Here is a 15,212-nt window from a genome sequence, read left to right as displayed (position 1 = left end):
GTTATCCTCTGTTGCTCTTTAAAAGTTTCCCAGTCCTCCAGTTTCCCACTCATCTTTGCTATGTTATATTTCTTCTCTTTTACCTTTATACAGTCCTTAACTTCCCTCGTCAGCCATGGCCGCCCCTGCCTCCCCTTAGGATCTTTCTTCCTCTGATCTGAACCACAACCCCATCAATCTATTTTTGATCCATATCCCTTGATGCATACCATAAGACTCTCCATAACTTCAATTGACCTGAATTTCACAACTTAATGGAAGTAAATTCCAGATTTCAACCACCCTTTGTGTAACCCTTATTTCCTAATATTGCTTTTCTGTTTGAGATGTCCCCATCAGAACCTTCTTTAAATTGTTTTAAATACTTTGGTTTGATTGTCTCTCAGCCTTTTAAATTCAAGGTGATTCAAGCTATGTTTATGCAGCATGTCCTCATAATTTAACCCTTACTTAAGTTTCCATGTGATTGTGGAAAATCTGATCTCTACCTTTTAGTACAATTGAACACTGGACGAAATCTGTGTTCAATTGGACCATAACCTCACTACCCTTGTTTTCTGAGCCTCATGAAGTGAAGTCCAATATTCTATTTTATCTCAAACTCACTTTTAAACCAAAATATACACCAATTACCCTCTCATGATTGGCCCCTCAACAAGAGAAACAGCTGCTGTCTATTCACTCTGTCCATGCCCCTCATAATCTTATACATCTCAAACATACCTTCCCTCAGTCTTCTCTGTTCTAAAGAAAACAGTCCAAGCCTATCTATTTTCTCCTTATAGTTCAGTTTCTCCATCCCAGTCAACATCCTGGTGAACCTTGTCTGTATCTGCTGTACTTTTGAAATCTGTGCTGACTACATTTTTTTTAGTCGTAGGTATTCTCCTCTTCTCTCATTTAGTGGGCATTTCATTACTTTTCTTGCCAGTTAAGATAAATTAACTGGTCTATAATTCGCTAAATATAGGTATAATGTTAGTATCCCCTAGTCCTTTGGCTGTAAACTTTCTTGAATAAATTATTAAATATATATAGGAGTGTCTCTGCTATCTCTTTTCTTGATTCTTTTAAAACGTGGAGATGCAATCCATCCAAACTGGGGTTTTATCCTCTTAATTTGATTGTTTCATTTAATGCATCACATTTTTAAAATCTAAACACACTTATCTCATTAGCTGAAAATGTGTTACTGGAAAAGTGCAGCAGGTCAAGCAGCATCCAAAGAGCAGGAGAATCGACGTTTCGGGCATGAGCCCTTCTTCAGGAATGAGGAAAGTGTGCCAAGCAGGCTAAGATAAAAGGTAGGGAGGAGGGACTTGGGGGAGGGGTGTTGGAAATGCAATAGGTGGAAGGAGGTTAAGGTGAGGGTGATAGGACGGAGTGTGGGTGGGGGCGGAGAGGTCAGGAAGGAGATTGCAGGTTAGGAAGGTGGTGCTGAGTTCGAGGGTTGGGACTGGAGTTTCCTTATTTCCCCTCCCCCCACCTTGTCTCAGTCCCAACCCTTGAACTCAGCACCACCTTCCTAACCTGCAATCTTCTTCCTGACCTCTCCGCCCCTATCCCCACTCTGGCCTATCACCCTCACCTTATCACCCTCACCTTAACCTCCTTCCACCTATCGCATTTCCAATGCCCCTCCCCCAAGTCTCTCCTCCCTACCTTTTATCTTAGCCTGCTGGATACACTTTCCTCATTCCTGAAGAAGGGCTCATGCCCAAAATGTCGATTTTCCTGCTCCTTGGATGCTGCCTGATCTGCTGCGCTTTTCCAGCAATACATTTTCAGCTCTGATCTCCAGCATCTGCAGTCCTCACTTTTTCCACACTTATCTCATTAGTTATCTTATCATTCAATGTAATGCTGACCTGTTATCTCTCTGGTGACTATTTACGCAAAATAATTAGTTAATATTTCTGTAAACTCTTTATTTTTATCTGCAATGTTTTCATCATGACTTCTCCACTAATGGTCTCACTGTCATCTCATTCTTCACCTTCTACTGATGGGTCTATAAAATATTTTGTGAGTTAATTCTATGTTCCCTGATGGCATAGCTCCTCTTTCCCTTTCTTTATTTTTCTCTTAATCTCTTTGTGTTCTCTCTTACTATCCACTGTCGTCTGTCTACTTAATGTATGCCTCTTTCCGTACTCTCAATTGTTGTCTCGTACCTTTATTCATCAATAAAGTCTCAATAGTTTTAATTTCTTTCCTTTTAATGCAGAATATTTTTCCTGCGCTGTTATTGAAAACTGTTCTAACCCTTGCCCATTGTTGGTCTACTTTGCTGTTTGCAGATATTGTGGCCCGTTTTGTTTTCACAAGTTCTATTCTCAGCTCATCAAATGTGTTCAATACTGACATAATTCTTAGTTATACTTGCATCCTCTAGATCATCCTAATGTGTGATGTATTCTGGTCACTATGCTCTAGATGGTCTACATCAGTACTTAAAACAGAATGCAGAACTTCATGTATAAATCCTGAGCAATTACATAAGACATACCTACAAAGGTCAGTGATATCTTTTACCAACTCCAGATGGAAAGTGTCAATGTCATTGTCGTATTATCTGTATTTTCACAGTGGTAAATTAGGAGCATTGCGATTAAAAGTCAGGTTGGCAGAGGACCGGATATTACCATCAATGTACTATCAGCCACTGATCGACCTCTTGGTGGAACCTGTGATCTCTCCTGCCAAAGTGAGTATCTGATACTCTGTCCTGTTAACACATTGAAATGGATGTAAAATAAACTAAATAATTTCCATTCGGTGTTGGTGTGCCAGAGTTTATCAAGTTTCAATTCAAATGGTTCATCTTAACTCAGTTAAATAAACTTATTGAAAGATTGTGTGACCATGATGCTGCTAGCTTAATGTCTCTGTAAACTAATTCTTATTCCTCCGAACACAGTTTCAAAATGCTAGTGGCAAATAACAACACTTCCTGCATGAGTTGTGGTGAAGTTATTTTGTATAACATGGACAGAGAGTCCAGCACGACTTTGTTAATTGTATGTTGCATCTGATAATCTCATTGACTTTTCCAAGGATGTCAAGGGAGTGCCTGTGGGTGTTCCATTTTGTGGCTTTCTGGAAGGCATTTGACGAAGCTCCATAAAGCAGATCATGAGCAAAACATGAGAATGCCCTGAAATAGAGGCAGTTATTTGACTTTGGTTTATAATTAGGTGACAGGTAGGAATCAGAATGGGGGTAAAGATATATACTCAGGTGTGAGAAATGGTATTCTGCAGTCTCAACTTTTCACCATTTTGTATAATCAATTAGATGAAGATATGACTAATTGCATGGGACCAAAATTAATTATGGTGCAAATGGTATCGGAATCTTTTAAAGGGACACAGAGTGTCCCAAATAAGTTTGATGAACTGAATGACCTCCATCTACGTCTTTATGATTCTTTGATTCTAAGTGAATGGGAAAACCTAAGTTCAAGATGGAGAGGTGTGTGGTAATCCATTGGAAAGGATGAAAATGCTGCCAGGTCAGCAGGTCAGAAACAAAATGGAGTAGACTTTCTGTGGCCTGAATCAGAGGTTTTGTAGATACTCCATGAGACTGTGAGTCGAGTGGATTTAGTAGAACTCAGGAACAAATTAAGATGGCAGTCCACTTAAAGAAAAGTATCTAATACATGACTCAGAGCCCTTGGCAGAACAATCTCCCTTAACGTGCCTCACATCTCAGATATTTGATAACCCACTGCATGTAACAAGAAAGTGGATTGTACACCCAAAGTCTGAAGTTGCTCAAATTATTTGGACCAGATTGCCCTAGTTGATGCAAACTGCAACTGATGCGAGTATTGATTCTACCTGGAGCAGTGTCTGAGAGAGAATTCATAGAGGAGTTTGACAGAGTGAACGGCTGGAGTTTTGGTTTGGGTTTGGATCAGGTGAGTCAAGTCCACCTCCTCCCATCCAATTACAGCTTTAACTCTGGCCTGAAGTTGCTCAGGTTACCAATTTCTCTGTGAACGCTGTTTACAAAGGATAATCAGGCTGTAAACCTGATTGCCATTCCATTTTTTTACCTCACACTCAGGTTGGCTGGTTCTCCTTGAAAAGCCTGGCTGCTTCTTTGAGATGAGAAACTGACAGATTCAGGATGAGAGAGAATCCATCCTCCTGGGACCAAGGGCCTGCCAGAGGAGCCTCTGTGATCTATTGCTTCACCATCACCTTCATCCCAGTGCCCCTGATCCCACCACAGGATTCTGACCTCCGCATGCCCACCAGCAGCAGGCTTCTAACCCAGGCTTCCTATGAGCGATTGCTGGCCACTCCACCCCCTTTGCAGATTTAACAGATCCTGCAATCTTCCTCAGCGGGCTCGCTGCCACACCGAACATACACTGTACAGCCCCACTGCACTTGGGAGTCAATTATGTAAAGTGTAGAGTAAAGCATATCAGAACATGGTAGACAGGGAATGTACACATAATTAATTATTTCTCCTTCCATTTTACTTGTTCTTTGTTGTATTTTTCTGTCAAACCGATTTCCACAGATATTTCTCATGTATTCCGTAGGATGTAGCAGATGGCTGGAGGAATACTCATAGGGTTTTGGATGACTGCGTAAAATGACTGGATTCTGAGCATGTACTGGAGCCTTGGGCGAAGGTCCAAACTTATATCATTTCTTATGCACATAAGTGATGGATACATTTAGGACTTGCTGTTTCTTTAATGATTTTTATTGGCATGTTCCCTTGCTGTCAGTTATTCTATGAGGAGAGCAGTTTTTGATGTCAACCATATTGACAGACCAATTCCAGTTGGCAAAGAAGCTCACTCCATTTAGAGAGAGGAATCTTACTAGAGTATGGCATCTGGCCAAAGTTGAAATTGTTTTAAGGGATAAGAAGAGTGCTACATTGAATAAACAATTCACTTATAAGTGCAATATTATTCATATATCTGTCAGGTAGCTGACATAAGGAACTCAGGAACAAATTAAGATGGCAGTCCACTTAAAGAATTCACATCATTTTATAAAAGGGGAATGAAAGTTTATTGGATTGGATTGGATTCTGAAAGCTGATTAATATTCGGACGTGCACTGGCAATGTTTTTATTCCTCTTTTACCTATTGTTTGCCTTTTCATTTACATTGGACTTTTCAGTTTCCTCCTAATTGAGGTGAACATATAACTTACGCTGATACTTGGGATGTAGTTGCCAATCTGTGGCTTGTGGAAAAAGTGAGGACTGCAGATGCTGAAGAATCAGAGTTATATCCTTGAAGAAGCTCTCTTCCTCCTTCTACATTCCTGAAGAAGGGCTTATACCCGAAACGTCGATTTTTCTGCTCCTTGGATGCTGCCTGACCTGCTGCGCTTTTCCAGCAACACATTTTGGAATCTGTGGCTTGTGGTCAGGTGTAGTTTGCTGCCATTAATCATCCTAACTACGCTGAGTCTAAGAGCTGTTTTAATTATCTGTGATCGAGGGTACTCTACTCGAGAGACTTAACAAGAAGAGGAACTTGTCTGACATAACATAATAGATATAGATACAATTAAGATTAACTAGTTTGGCACAGTTAGAACTATCAGGTACCAAACATGTCATGTCTATATCCATCAGAACCTCATCCAAGACAAAATGTTTCTCTCGCCAAAAGACTGTATGACACAATCAGATTGGGTGGAGCAAATGCAACTCCGACATGAACTCATTCAAAATCATTCCCTCACACAACAGTAACCCTCCAGGAAAGCTGAATGGTACACTGTGCTTGGCACAGAGCAAGAACCTGAGCCCTGGTTTATGTAGGTAGATGTAAAAAAAATCCCATAACACTACTCAATGAAGAGAAGACAGTTATGCTAAGGTCTTGACCAGTAGCTTTCTCTGAACCAGAGCCCCCAAAATAGTCAGTTATGTCATTAATAATCAAGACGATAGAAGCTGGAAATGCTTACTAGATCTGGCAGCATCTGTTTAAAGAGGAGCAGAGTTTAAGGATGAATGTTTCCTTTAAAAACTTATTCACAGCATGTATTAATGACTGGCTGGGCCAACACTTATTGCCCATCTCCCACTGCCCTTGAGAAGATGGTAGTGATCTACATTGTTGACCTGCTGCAGTCCATGATATGTAGGGGCACCCACAATACTGTTAGAAAGTGAATCCCAAGATTTTGACCCAGCAACACCAAAGCAATGTTGGTACAATTCCTTCATTTAGAACTCACAGATGGTAGTGTTACCATGTGTCTGCTGCCCTTGTCCTTCTAGATGGTGAAGGTTGTGAGTTTGGAAGGTGCACATGAAGGAGCCTAAATTTCTACATTTGAGCATCTACAACTTACACTTCAGAATTTCACCAAGGCTCCTTACACAACAACTTCCAAACTCACAACCACTAGAAGAAGGAGAGCTACAGGTACTTGGGTACATCACAACCTGCAGGTTCCCCCCCAAGCTGCTCTCCATCCTGATTTGGAAATATGTGCCTTTCTTGCATTGTGACAGGGTCAACATCCTGGAACTCCCTCCCTCGCAGCATTATGCGTCTATCGACAGCATTGGACAGCAACGGTTCAAAAAGGTACCTCACCACCATCTTCTCAAGGGCAACTGGGAATTGGTAATAAATGCTGGCCCAGCCAGTGACGCCCACATCCCATGAATGAATAAAAATAAACTTCACCTTCTGTCATCCTGCTCATTCATTCGACTGCCAATTACCTAAAATTGCTATCAAGATTGAAGACTGATTCTGGGTGTGAGTAAGTTAGGCTGATGCTGCACTGCAGTGCTGATTGATGCCAGCTTTCCAGTGATGCTGTCCTTTGGATGAGTCATTAAACTGAGCCCCTTGGCAGGATCATCCAAGAACTGGGAGTGGGGAGTTTTGGGCTGTGCCACACATTCAGAGGGGAGGCAGGATCTCCCCCATGATACCGCCAGGAGGCAAACATGCAAGAATTGGCTGATGGGGGATGTGGTGAATTCAGGAAGAGGGCCATGCTGTTGGCATAGTATAATCAGAGGGTCAGTGTTATTTATTGATTAATCTAGCTTTAGAGAGATTGATGAGCCAATGCTGAGATCAATCAATAACAAGCTTCTTGGGACGTTGCCCAGCTTTACACAATTCTATCTTCCACTGCTGAAGTCATGATCAAGATCCATCTTACACCCACATTTTTCACTGATGTTTTCTCTGACATCATTATGGGAAGTGCAATGCACAAATTCCCAACCATAAAGCTTATAGCCACGTTCCTTCAGCCAGCAGCACTGCAATCTTGTAACATCATCCTGAGAGAAGTGGCCACTGGAAGGCAGCAAGGGAAGGGTGGGAGAGAGTTACCTTTTGCAGGATTAAAGTAGGCCTCTGGCTTCACTCCACCCCATCTCTTCCTTGCCAGGGAATCACAGGAAGATATTTTCCTTGGAGCTGGTTGACTCCCTACACAATGGTATGAGAACTCAACCTAGCAACATGCTAACAGCCAAGGAAGTACAGAGGGGCCCTGGCCGGTCTGCTATTCCTGCCTCTGGGTAGATCACCTACTGGCAGGGCATCTTCCAGGCACTTCCCAAATGACGGTTTGGCACATCACAGTCTCCACCACCTCCCACAACCTGCCACATGCTGACTAATAAAAATCCTTCGTCCATCTCTCTCAGCTCGAGAGTCTCAATGGTGAATGCCTATGTTCATGTTGAGGCAGGTTTCAAAACTCCTATGGCCTACCTAAGAAAAAGTGCAGAGTTTCTAATCCTCTCTGACACTTCTGTAAACAACACATTCAAAAACACATTCTCTCCCATTCATGACTTTGCTATGTGTGTGACCTTGCTGGTTTTACTTATGTGCAACTGTGACTTCACCCCATTCATTGAATGAGGATGTTGCCCAATGTCCTAATAATGGAATTAAACACTGTTTAAATATAATTTCTTTCTGTAATCTTACGTTGCACAAATTCTAAATATTTTTCATCCTGGTAATTACTACTTTTCCAATTCGTCACTTCCCACCCACACAATTATGGCCACACCTGCCCCAGTCTCTAACTTATACATTAAATAACTTGCTTCAACATGTCACATTGATCATTCCTTATGAATGTACATACCTCCCATGAGCAATGCCACTGGAGTGTGTGATTAAGTAAAATATATTTATATTTATGTATACATAAGAAGTTTCCAATGATTCTGATGCAACAATGGGCACAAATTCCATGTGCATTAGTTATGTTAAAACCATGGACTTATTTATAAGGAAATGCATTTATTGATTTGCTAGACATAGCATAAAGGGGAAATACTCCCATTGCTGATTAATGCCCCTTCCAAATTGTCAGGTAATTTTAGATGGTGAAATATAGCTTATTTCTGCAGCCTGTGTTTAAAGTAGAAAGGTGGGAAGTTTAGACATCCTGGTAAAAGAAGTAGTTCATTGTCTATATTTTAATCTGAATTGACATCAACTCAGGCCACTTTGAGGTTTGTTGGATCTCAAGGGCAAAGTCCTTACAGTTGGGACCAGAGACGTCATTTCATTTTTCACCACCAAGGTAAGGGGATGGGGGAGGTCAATCAACCTTTATTGATGCCATCTAATTTTCATTTCACTGACTTCAAATGAAATCCAGAGTTTTAATAATTGTACAACATAATTAATATCTGAAACTGCTCACAGAGGAAATAAATCTCTACGGAATAGTTTCCATCAGATTTGCATTGTCAGGAAAACACTGTTGTAAAATGAACACCACGTTTTACAGAAATATTTGTGTTGATTGATGCAGAGTGTTTGCAATTTTTGGCCATCTGTTGTATTAGTTTGCATTGATTTGATTAGTAAAGGTTTGTTCAACTAGGTCCCATTGTCCACTTTTCAAAGCCTTCTGTCGGATCTGGAATGAATACCTGGTATTCTTTCTAAAAACAAAAAAAAGTGCTGATTTATCTAATTAGAAATATCTATACTAAATTAAATGTATCATTAAATCCATCGACAGTGATAGAGTGATGCTGGGACCTGTGATTGTGGCTGAGTGGTTAAGCCATTAAATAGTAATTCATTGTGCTCCCTCAGTGCACACTCAGTCTTGCCGGCTACATTTCTCTCCATTCCTCACTCAGTCCCATGCTGCTGATTTATGTGGCCTCTTTGTGAAGGGCTCAGAGGACCTCCTGGTGGGTATGCTCTGGGCTTGGACAAAGTAGCCTTCCACATGTCCCGCTGCAGGACTGGATGTCCAAGAAAGGTGTGTTCCTAATGTGACCAAACTTTCATCTTTTGCCAATGGCAGGTGGTCAATGTGGGAGAGATTGTAAGACATATGATGGGTAGAAATTGAAGCTTCTGCCATCACGATGTGCAGCCCCAGCACTACAATGTGCAGGTTGCCACAGAACTCAGTCTTCATGGCTGGATAGTTCAATAGGCTGGATAGCCAGTGCTATCAGATTGGTGCCAACAACATTGGGTTTGATCTTCATTCTGGCATGGATTCAGGATCTACCTCTTGCCTTTCTAGTGTGGATATTGCAGCGCAGTGGGTCAGATCTGCATTTGTCCGGAGACTGAAGAAAATGATACATCACCCAAGGGTTGAATTTCTTTAAAACTTTCAGACTGACTAAACTCTTCTTGAGGAAGAATTGTTTGGAACTGTAGCTTTAATAAGTGAAGTGACTGATGGTGCAATAATCTGCTATCACAGTCGGAATCCTCATAACAGAACTGAAAGGGCATGGAATGACTGGAGAGCTTAGGAAAGGCTGTTAGTGGCTGCCTTGGTTAGAAGGTAACTCCAAAGTTAATTACAGTTACAGAGTAAACAGACAGAAGAAGACATACTAGCTTGATTAAGATTGGGGTTACCAACTGTACAATTTGAAGTGAATTTCAAAGAATCACATAATTGTTATGAGCAATCTATTTCGTGCTATATTCCTGCTTTCTACCTGTAACGCTGTACATTATTGATCCTCAATTAATAATTTAATTCTGTTTTGAATGCCCTGATGGGCCCTTTCTCTACCACGTAGACCCTATCTTTACTCATTACATGGAAAGATTTTTCCTCATATCACTTTTGCTTCTTTCACTAATTAATTTAAATAAGTGTTCTCTCATTTTCGATCTTTTCACAAGAGTGAACACCTATGTATTTAATCTGTCCAGACTTTTCATGGTTTTGAATAGTTCAAATCTTCTTTCAGCTTTCTGTTCTCTTAGGAAACCAGTCTCTGCTTCTCCCATCTATTTTCATAACTGAAATTCTACATCTCTGAAACCAATCTCACTAATCTCTTTTGCACTCACTAAAATGTCTTTACATTCTTCCTAAAGTCCAGAGCCCAAAATTGGTTACAATTCTCCAGTTTAGTTCCTTGTACTCTTTTTGTGAAAAGGCCATAATGTTTGCGATCCTCCTGTCTCTGGCACCACCCTGAAGTTTAAGGAAGACTGAATAATTATTGGCTGGACCTCCACTGTTTCCATTCTCACTTCCCTTAGTGTCCTTGAATGCATTTGCAGCCTATCTAATAACTCTTTCTTAATTCTGAATCCTTCTAGCAATGGAACGTCCTCTTTCTCTCCATGGTCTGTTGCATCTTCCTCTTTGCTAAAAACAGATGTGATTCAGCAATTCGATATTTCAACCATGCCGTCTGGCTCCATGTATAAATCCCCTTTTAGGTCACTAATTGGCCTCACTCTACCTTTTATTGCACTTGACTATTTAAATATCTAGTGAGGACTTTGGATTTTCCTTTTAAGTTAACAGCCAGTATCTGTTCACACTCCCTCTTCGCTTCATTTTCTTACTGCCCTTCTGAACCTTCTGTATTCAGCCTGGTTCTCGATTGTGTTTTAAAACTTGTCATAAACACTTCTTTAAAATCTTTATCATCATTTCTGTCTCTTTTGTCATTCAGGGAGTTCTGAATTTGTTCGCTGTATGTTTCCCTTTGAGGGAAGAGACTTGAGTGTTCTTGAATCATTTCTTCTTTTGAAGGTAGCCCTTTTCAGGCAAAATAATCAGTCGTACAGGAGTGAACTGGTCAAAGACCCCGTAGTATTCAAAGGAATGATCTCTTTAGTATTAAAGCAAAATGTCATGGATGATGCAGCAAGTCTGAAATAAAAACAGAAGATGGAAATGTTCATCAGGATAGACAGCATTTGTGGAGAGAGTGACAGAGTTGACGCTTTATTTCAATAACCTCTTATCAGTAGACAGCAGCATTGACTGACTCCTGGGATTAGCTGTGGGCTGATGTGGAACATGGGAAAGTTCTTCTTTCATTTCTTTATGAGTCAGAGAGATGTACAGCACAGAAACAGACCCTTTAGACCAACTGGTCCATGCTGACCAGGTATTCTAAATTAATCTCGTCCCATTTGTCAGCATTTGGCCTATATCCCTCTAAACCCTTCCTATTGATGGAGCCATCCAGATGCCTTTTAATTATTGTGACTGTACCAGCCTTCACCACTTCCTCTGGCAGCAGGTTCCAATAATGCATGAAAAAGTTACCCCCTTAGGTCCCTTTAAAATCTTTCCACTCTCACCTTAAATCTAAGCCATCTAATTTTGGACTCTGCTACCCTGGGGAGTTCACCCTATCTCTGTCCCTTATGATTTTATAAACTCCCATAAGGTCACCCCTGAGCCTCTGACACTCTAATTTCTGGAGCAATTTAACATCACCCTCCCTGCAAATAGGGGAAATTTGTATTAGATTGGAACATAAGGAATTAAAAACCCAAACATTGGGTGGAGGGGGTAATGCGGTGTGTGTGTGTGTGTGTGTGTGTGTGTGTGTAAGAGATGGGGAGAAAGTGTGTGGCCAAGCTGCCAGCAGGAGGCAGGCTGGGAATTTAAAATTACAGTCAAGCTGGTAGATACATTGTCTTTCACGATTTCAAGTTTAATGTTGACCTGCCATATTCCTTTACCCTTACCCTTTGCCTATAAAGCTGTAAATGGTAACACTGCAAGTATTAAACAGATGATTGTTGTTAATTGATTGGGTAGGTAAGAAGGGGGACTCTGTGAAGCTGGTGTGTGGGTGGAACTGTAAGACTGAGTAATTAATAAACTCTATATGTCAGAGGCTCAGGGGTGACCTTATGGGAGTTTATAAAATCATAAGGGACAGAGATAGGGTAAACTCTATAAATAAAGATGTCTTTCATTCTGTCTCTTGGGTTTGGTTTGACAGTCAGTGCCCTCCAGTTGGTTAATGGTAGGGTAGGAACAGGGAATCTAAGCTCTGTTTGGATACTCTTCAACCCTTCCCATCCTCATCCCAGTTGTCCTACAAATTTTCTTATCTTGTAGGTGGCAATGGCCTAGTAGTATAATCACTGCTCTGTTAATCCAGTGACCTAGGTGTGTTCAGGGGACCCAGGTTCAAACCCTGCCATGTCAGGTGTGGAATTTAAATTCAATAAAGACTATGAAATGAATGGTCTAATGATGACCATGAAATCATTGCCAATTGTTGGTAAAAACCCATCTAGTTCATTAAATTCCTTCAGGGAAGAATATCTGTTATCCTTACCCAGTCTGGCCTACATGTGACTCCAGAACCATGGTAATGTGGTTGACTCTTAACTGCCCTCTGGACATTAAATGCTGGCTGAGCCAGAAATGCCCACACTCTCATGAATGAATCAAAACAAGGCTCTAGCCTTTGACCTTGCGTACTCCCCTCACCTTCAGGAGTCTCTGGTTTTTAATCCCTGGAATCCCAGGCTCCGCTGACCACCTTCACCCCAGTGATCTCTGATTCATTCCCTGATTTGTGGCCTACCTGCACCAGAAAATGACAAACCTCTCAATCTGGCTGCAGAGAAAGCAGATCAATTGAGTTCCCATTGTTAAATCTGACAGGTCCTGAGGGAGGCCTCCTCAGTCCAGTACCTCTCCTTCCTCACCTCTGAGTAAAACTCCACATGCCACTGAGAGGTTTTAAGCTACAGCACAAAGCAGGCCACTGAACCCCTTCCACCCCAAACTATGGTTTAAGATAGATTTCATAAATCAAGCTAAACCTTTTGCGTTTATATGAGTTTTGGGCAAATGGAAATTACTCTTAAGTTGCTAGAAATGTCATGGAAATTTATTGAGAAATACTCTTCTTTGGATTCCTGCTGACTTGTCAGTGAGGCAATAAATCAGTGTTTGTTTCTTACTTATTAAATAAATGGATGGCATAGAGTGTAGTGACTCACTCAGTGTTTCTTACAGTTTGCATTGACTGGTGGTGTCTGCTTCTGAGGAAACAGGCGGTTTGTGTTTTTTAAGATAGCAGAGAAATTTGGCAAAAGTTAGACCAAATAAAGTGAGGGCTAACACACAAAGCAAGGAATAGTGCTCAAATGTGACAACTAGGAAATAATTGTGGAATTGTGTCTTTAATACGATTTTTCCAGTTAAACTTAACCAATAATAATGATCGGGACATGCACTGATAACTGTCCCAGATTTGTTTTCACATGAAGCATCTTGTCTTATTGTTGTTGCTGTGTGCTTTATTTAGATATTTTGCCTATGTTGTTACACAACAGATATCAATTTTACGCTGCACTGAATGCAAGACAGCATTTCCACAGTGCACTAAAGCGTTTCAATTGATGGCACCTTCAGATCGACTTGACTTGTGTATTTCTTGTAGTTTCTTGCTTTTACTTGACACATTTGATGAGCTCATTATGCAGCTAATGACTTTTTCAATATTCCACCCTTAGAAGCCTCCTGGCACTGAGATTGATGTCCCAATAAGGAAACTTTGCCTCTGTTGAGTATCAGTCAGGGTTGGAATCTGAGCTGTCACAGAGCTCTGGGCAGGTTAAACCCAGTCCAGAGGCAACTCGTTAGTCTCCTGCAGCAGTACACATAAAAGCCACACGGATATTGAAATGTAAATATCTGGCAGTATAGGCAGATCGTTTCTTAAGCACATTATGTTATACACCTTGCTTACCTGCACTGCAGCAACAGAATGATGGGCGTACTTCTCAAACAAGCCGAAATTGAACTTGAAGCCATTTCGAAGAATAGCCATTTAAAATGATAACACCTATTTTGATTTCAGCAATTGTAAATTGGTGAAAAACAGCATAAGACATTTGAGCATAAGAGAAAGATACAATGAAGCAGAAAGTATAATGTAATTGATAAGTGATTGTAATATTATACCTGGAGGATCCTAAAGATTTTATCACCTTTACTGCACTGTGGAGGCTGCCTGATCTCTGCTTTCCTGACAGCTGTCATATATCAGCAAGATCGTTACAAACAAGCAACAAAGGTCTTCAGATGGCTTTATAAATTGAGAAGCCATAGAGTTTAGATAAATAGGGCTGTCAGTTGAAATTTTCATTGCCATTCTGCATTCCTTTCAGATTTTAAACTCCCTGAAAGTGGCATCCACACCCTTTAAATATTGTTCTTTTCGAATGACAGGCACATATTGTAATGTTTTTTTCATTCATTGACCTTTGAATACCATGTAGGTAAAGGGTGATTGTACTGAGACCCTCAGGAGCAGCTTTGAGGCAGGGCTGGGGTGCTGCTGCTGTCGAACTGAAAGGAGATGAGCTGGATGGAAAGCCTGACAATGTGATGTTGGCACTCCAGGGACAGGAAGACAATTGTACCGGTTATCATTGACTTTCAGTACAACCCTGCTGAAGCCATTTGCCGTTTTGAAAAAAATACACAGTGCACAGGCATCGTGGGCCATCGGATCAGAGGAGAGACATCAGGTTATCTGCTCAATGCATTGCAGTATCGCAACCGAGGAGCATGACAGTGTCAGCCAGTGCTCACCTGAGCAACCTTCAAGCAGACATGCTTGTTATGTATGTAGTTGGATGTGTGTGGCTCTTTAAGAGAATGTACCCATGTACAGAGGGGGGAACTAGAGGGGTGGTCAGGTGTGGAGCTCAGACCACGCACAATAAGGTATTCTCTGTTCTAATTTACCCACCAGCGACCTTGTGTTCTATTTCTGGTTCTCGTGAACCACAAACACAACAGATGACAACGAGGGTTGGGTCAACGCCACAAATCACGTGTGAACATTACTTTCGGTTGTTGGGAAGAAGGATGTTGCCCACACTCTGAAAATATCATGGAATTGTGGAGGTAATATTGCGGGGAACAGTCATAAGGGGACTCAGGCTACG

General features: G+C 41.1%; 1 protein-coding gene across 2 annotated transcripts in view; it reads left to right on the top strand.

The window, feature by feature from the left end:
• The window catches only part of rasal1a (RAS protein activator like 1a (GAP1 like)), a 271,746-nt gene that overhangs the window by 132,401 nt on the left and 124,133 nt on the right, over positions 1-15,212 (top strand). For both annotated transcript variants that reach the window (XM_043715652.2, XM_043715650.2), the window contains exon 9: positions 2,590-2,707. In XM_043715652.2, coding sequence (XP_043571587.1) covers positions 2,590-2,707 — 118 coding nt within the window. The remainder of the gene's footprint in view (positions 1-2,589; positions 2,708-15,212) is intronic.

The sequence above is a fragment of the Chiloscyllium plagiosum genome, unplaced genomic scaffold (assembly GCF_037043375.1).
Source record: "Chiloscyllium plagiosum isolate Xiang-an unplaced genomic scaffold, Cpla_swu_hap1 HiC_scaffold_24, whole genome shotgun sequence".
NCBI classification, from domain to species: Eukaryota; Metazoa; Chordata; class Chondrichthyes; order Orectolobiformes; family Hemiscylliidae; genus Chiloscyllium; species Chiloscyllium plagiosum.
Note: the sequence above shows the minus strand (reverse complement) of the source record. Positions and strands in the feature narration are given on the sequence as shown.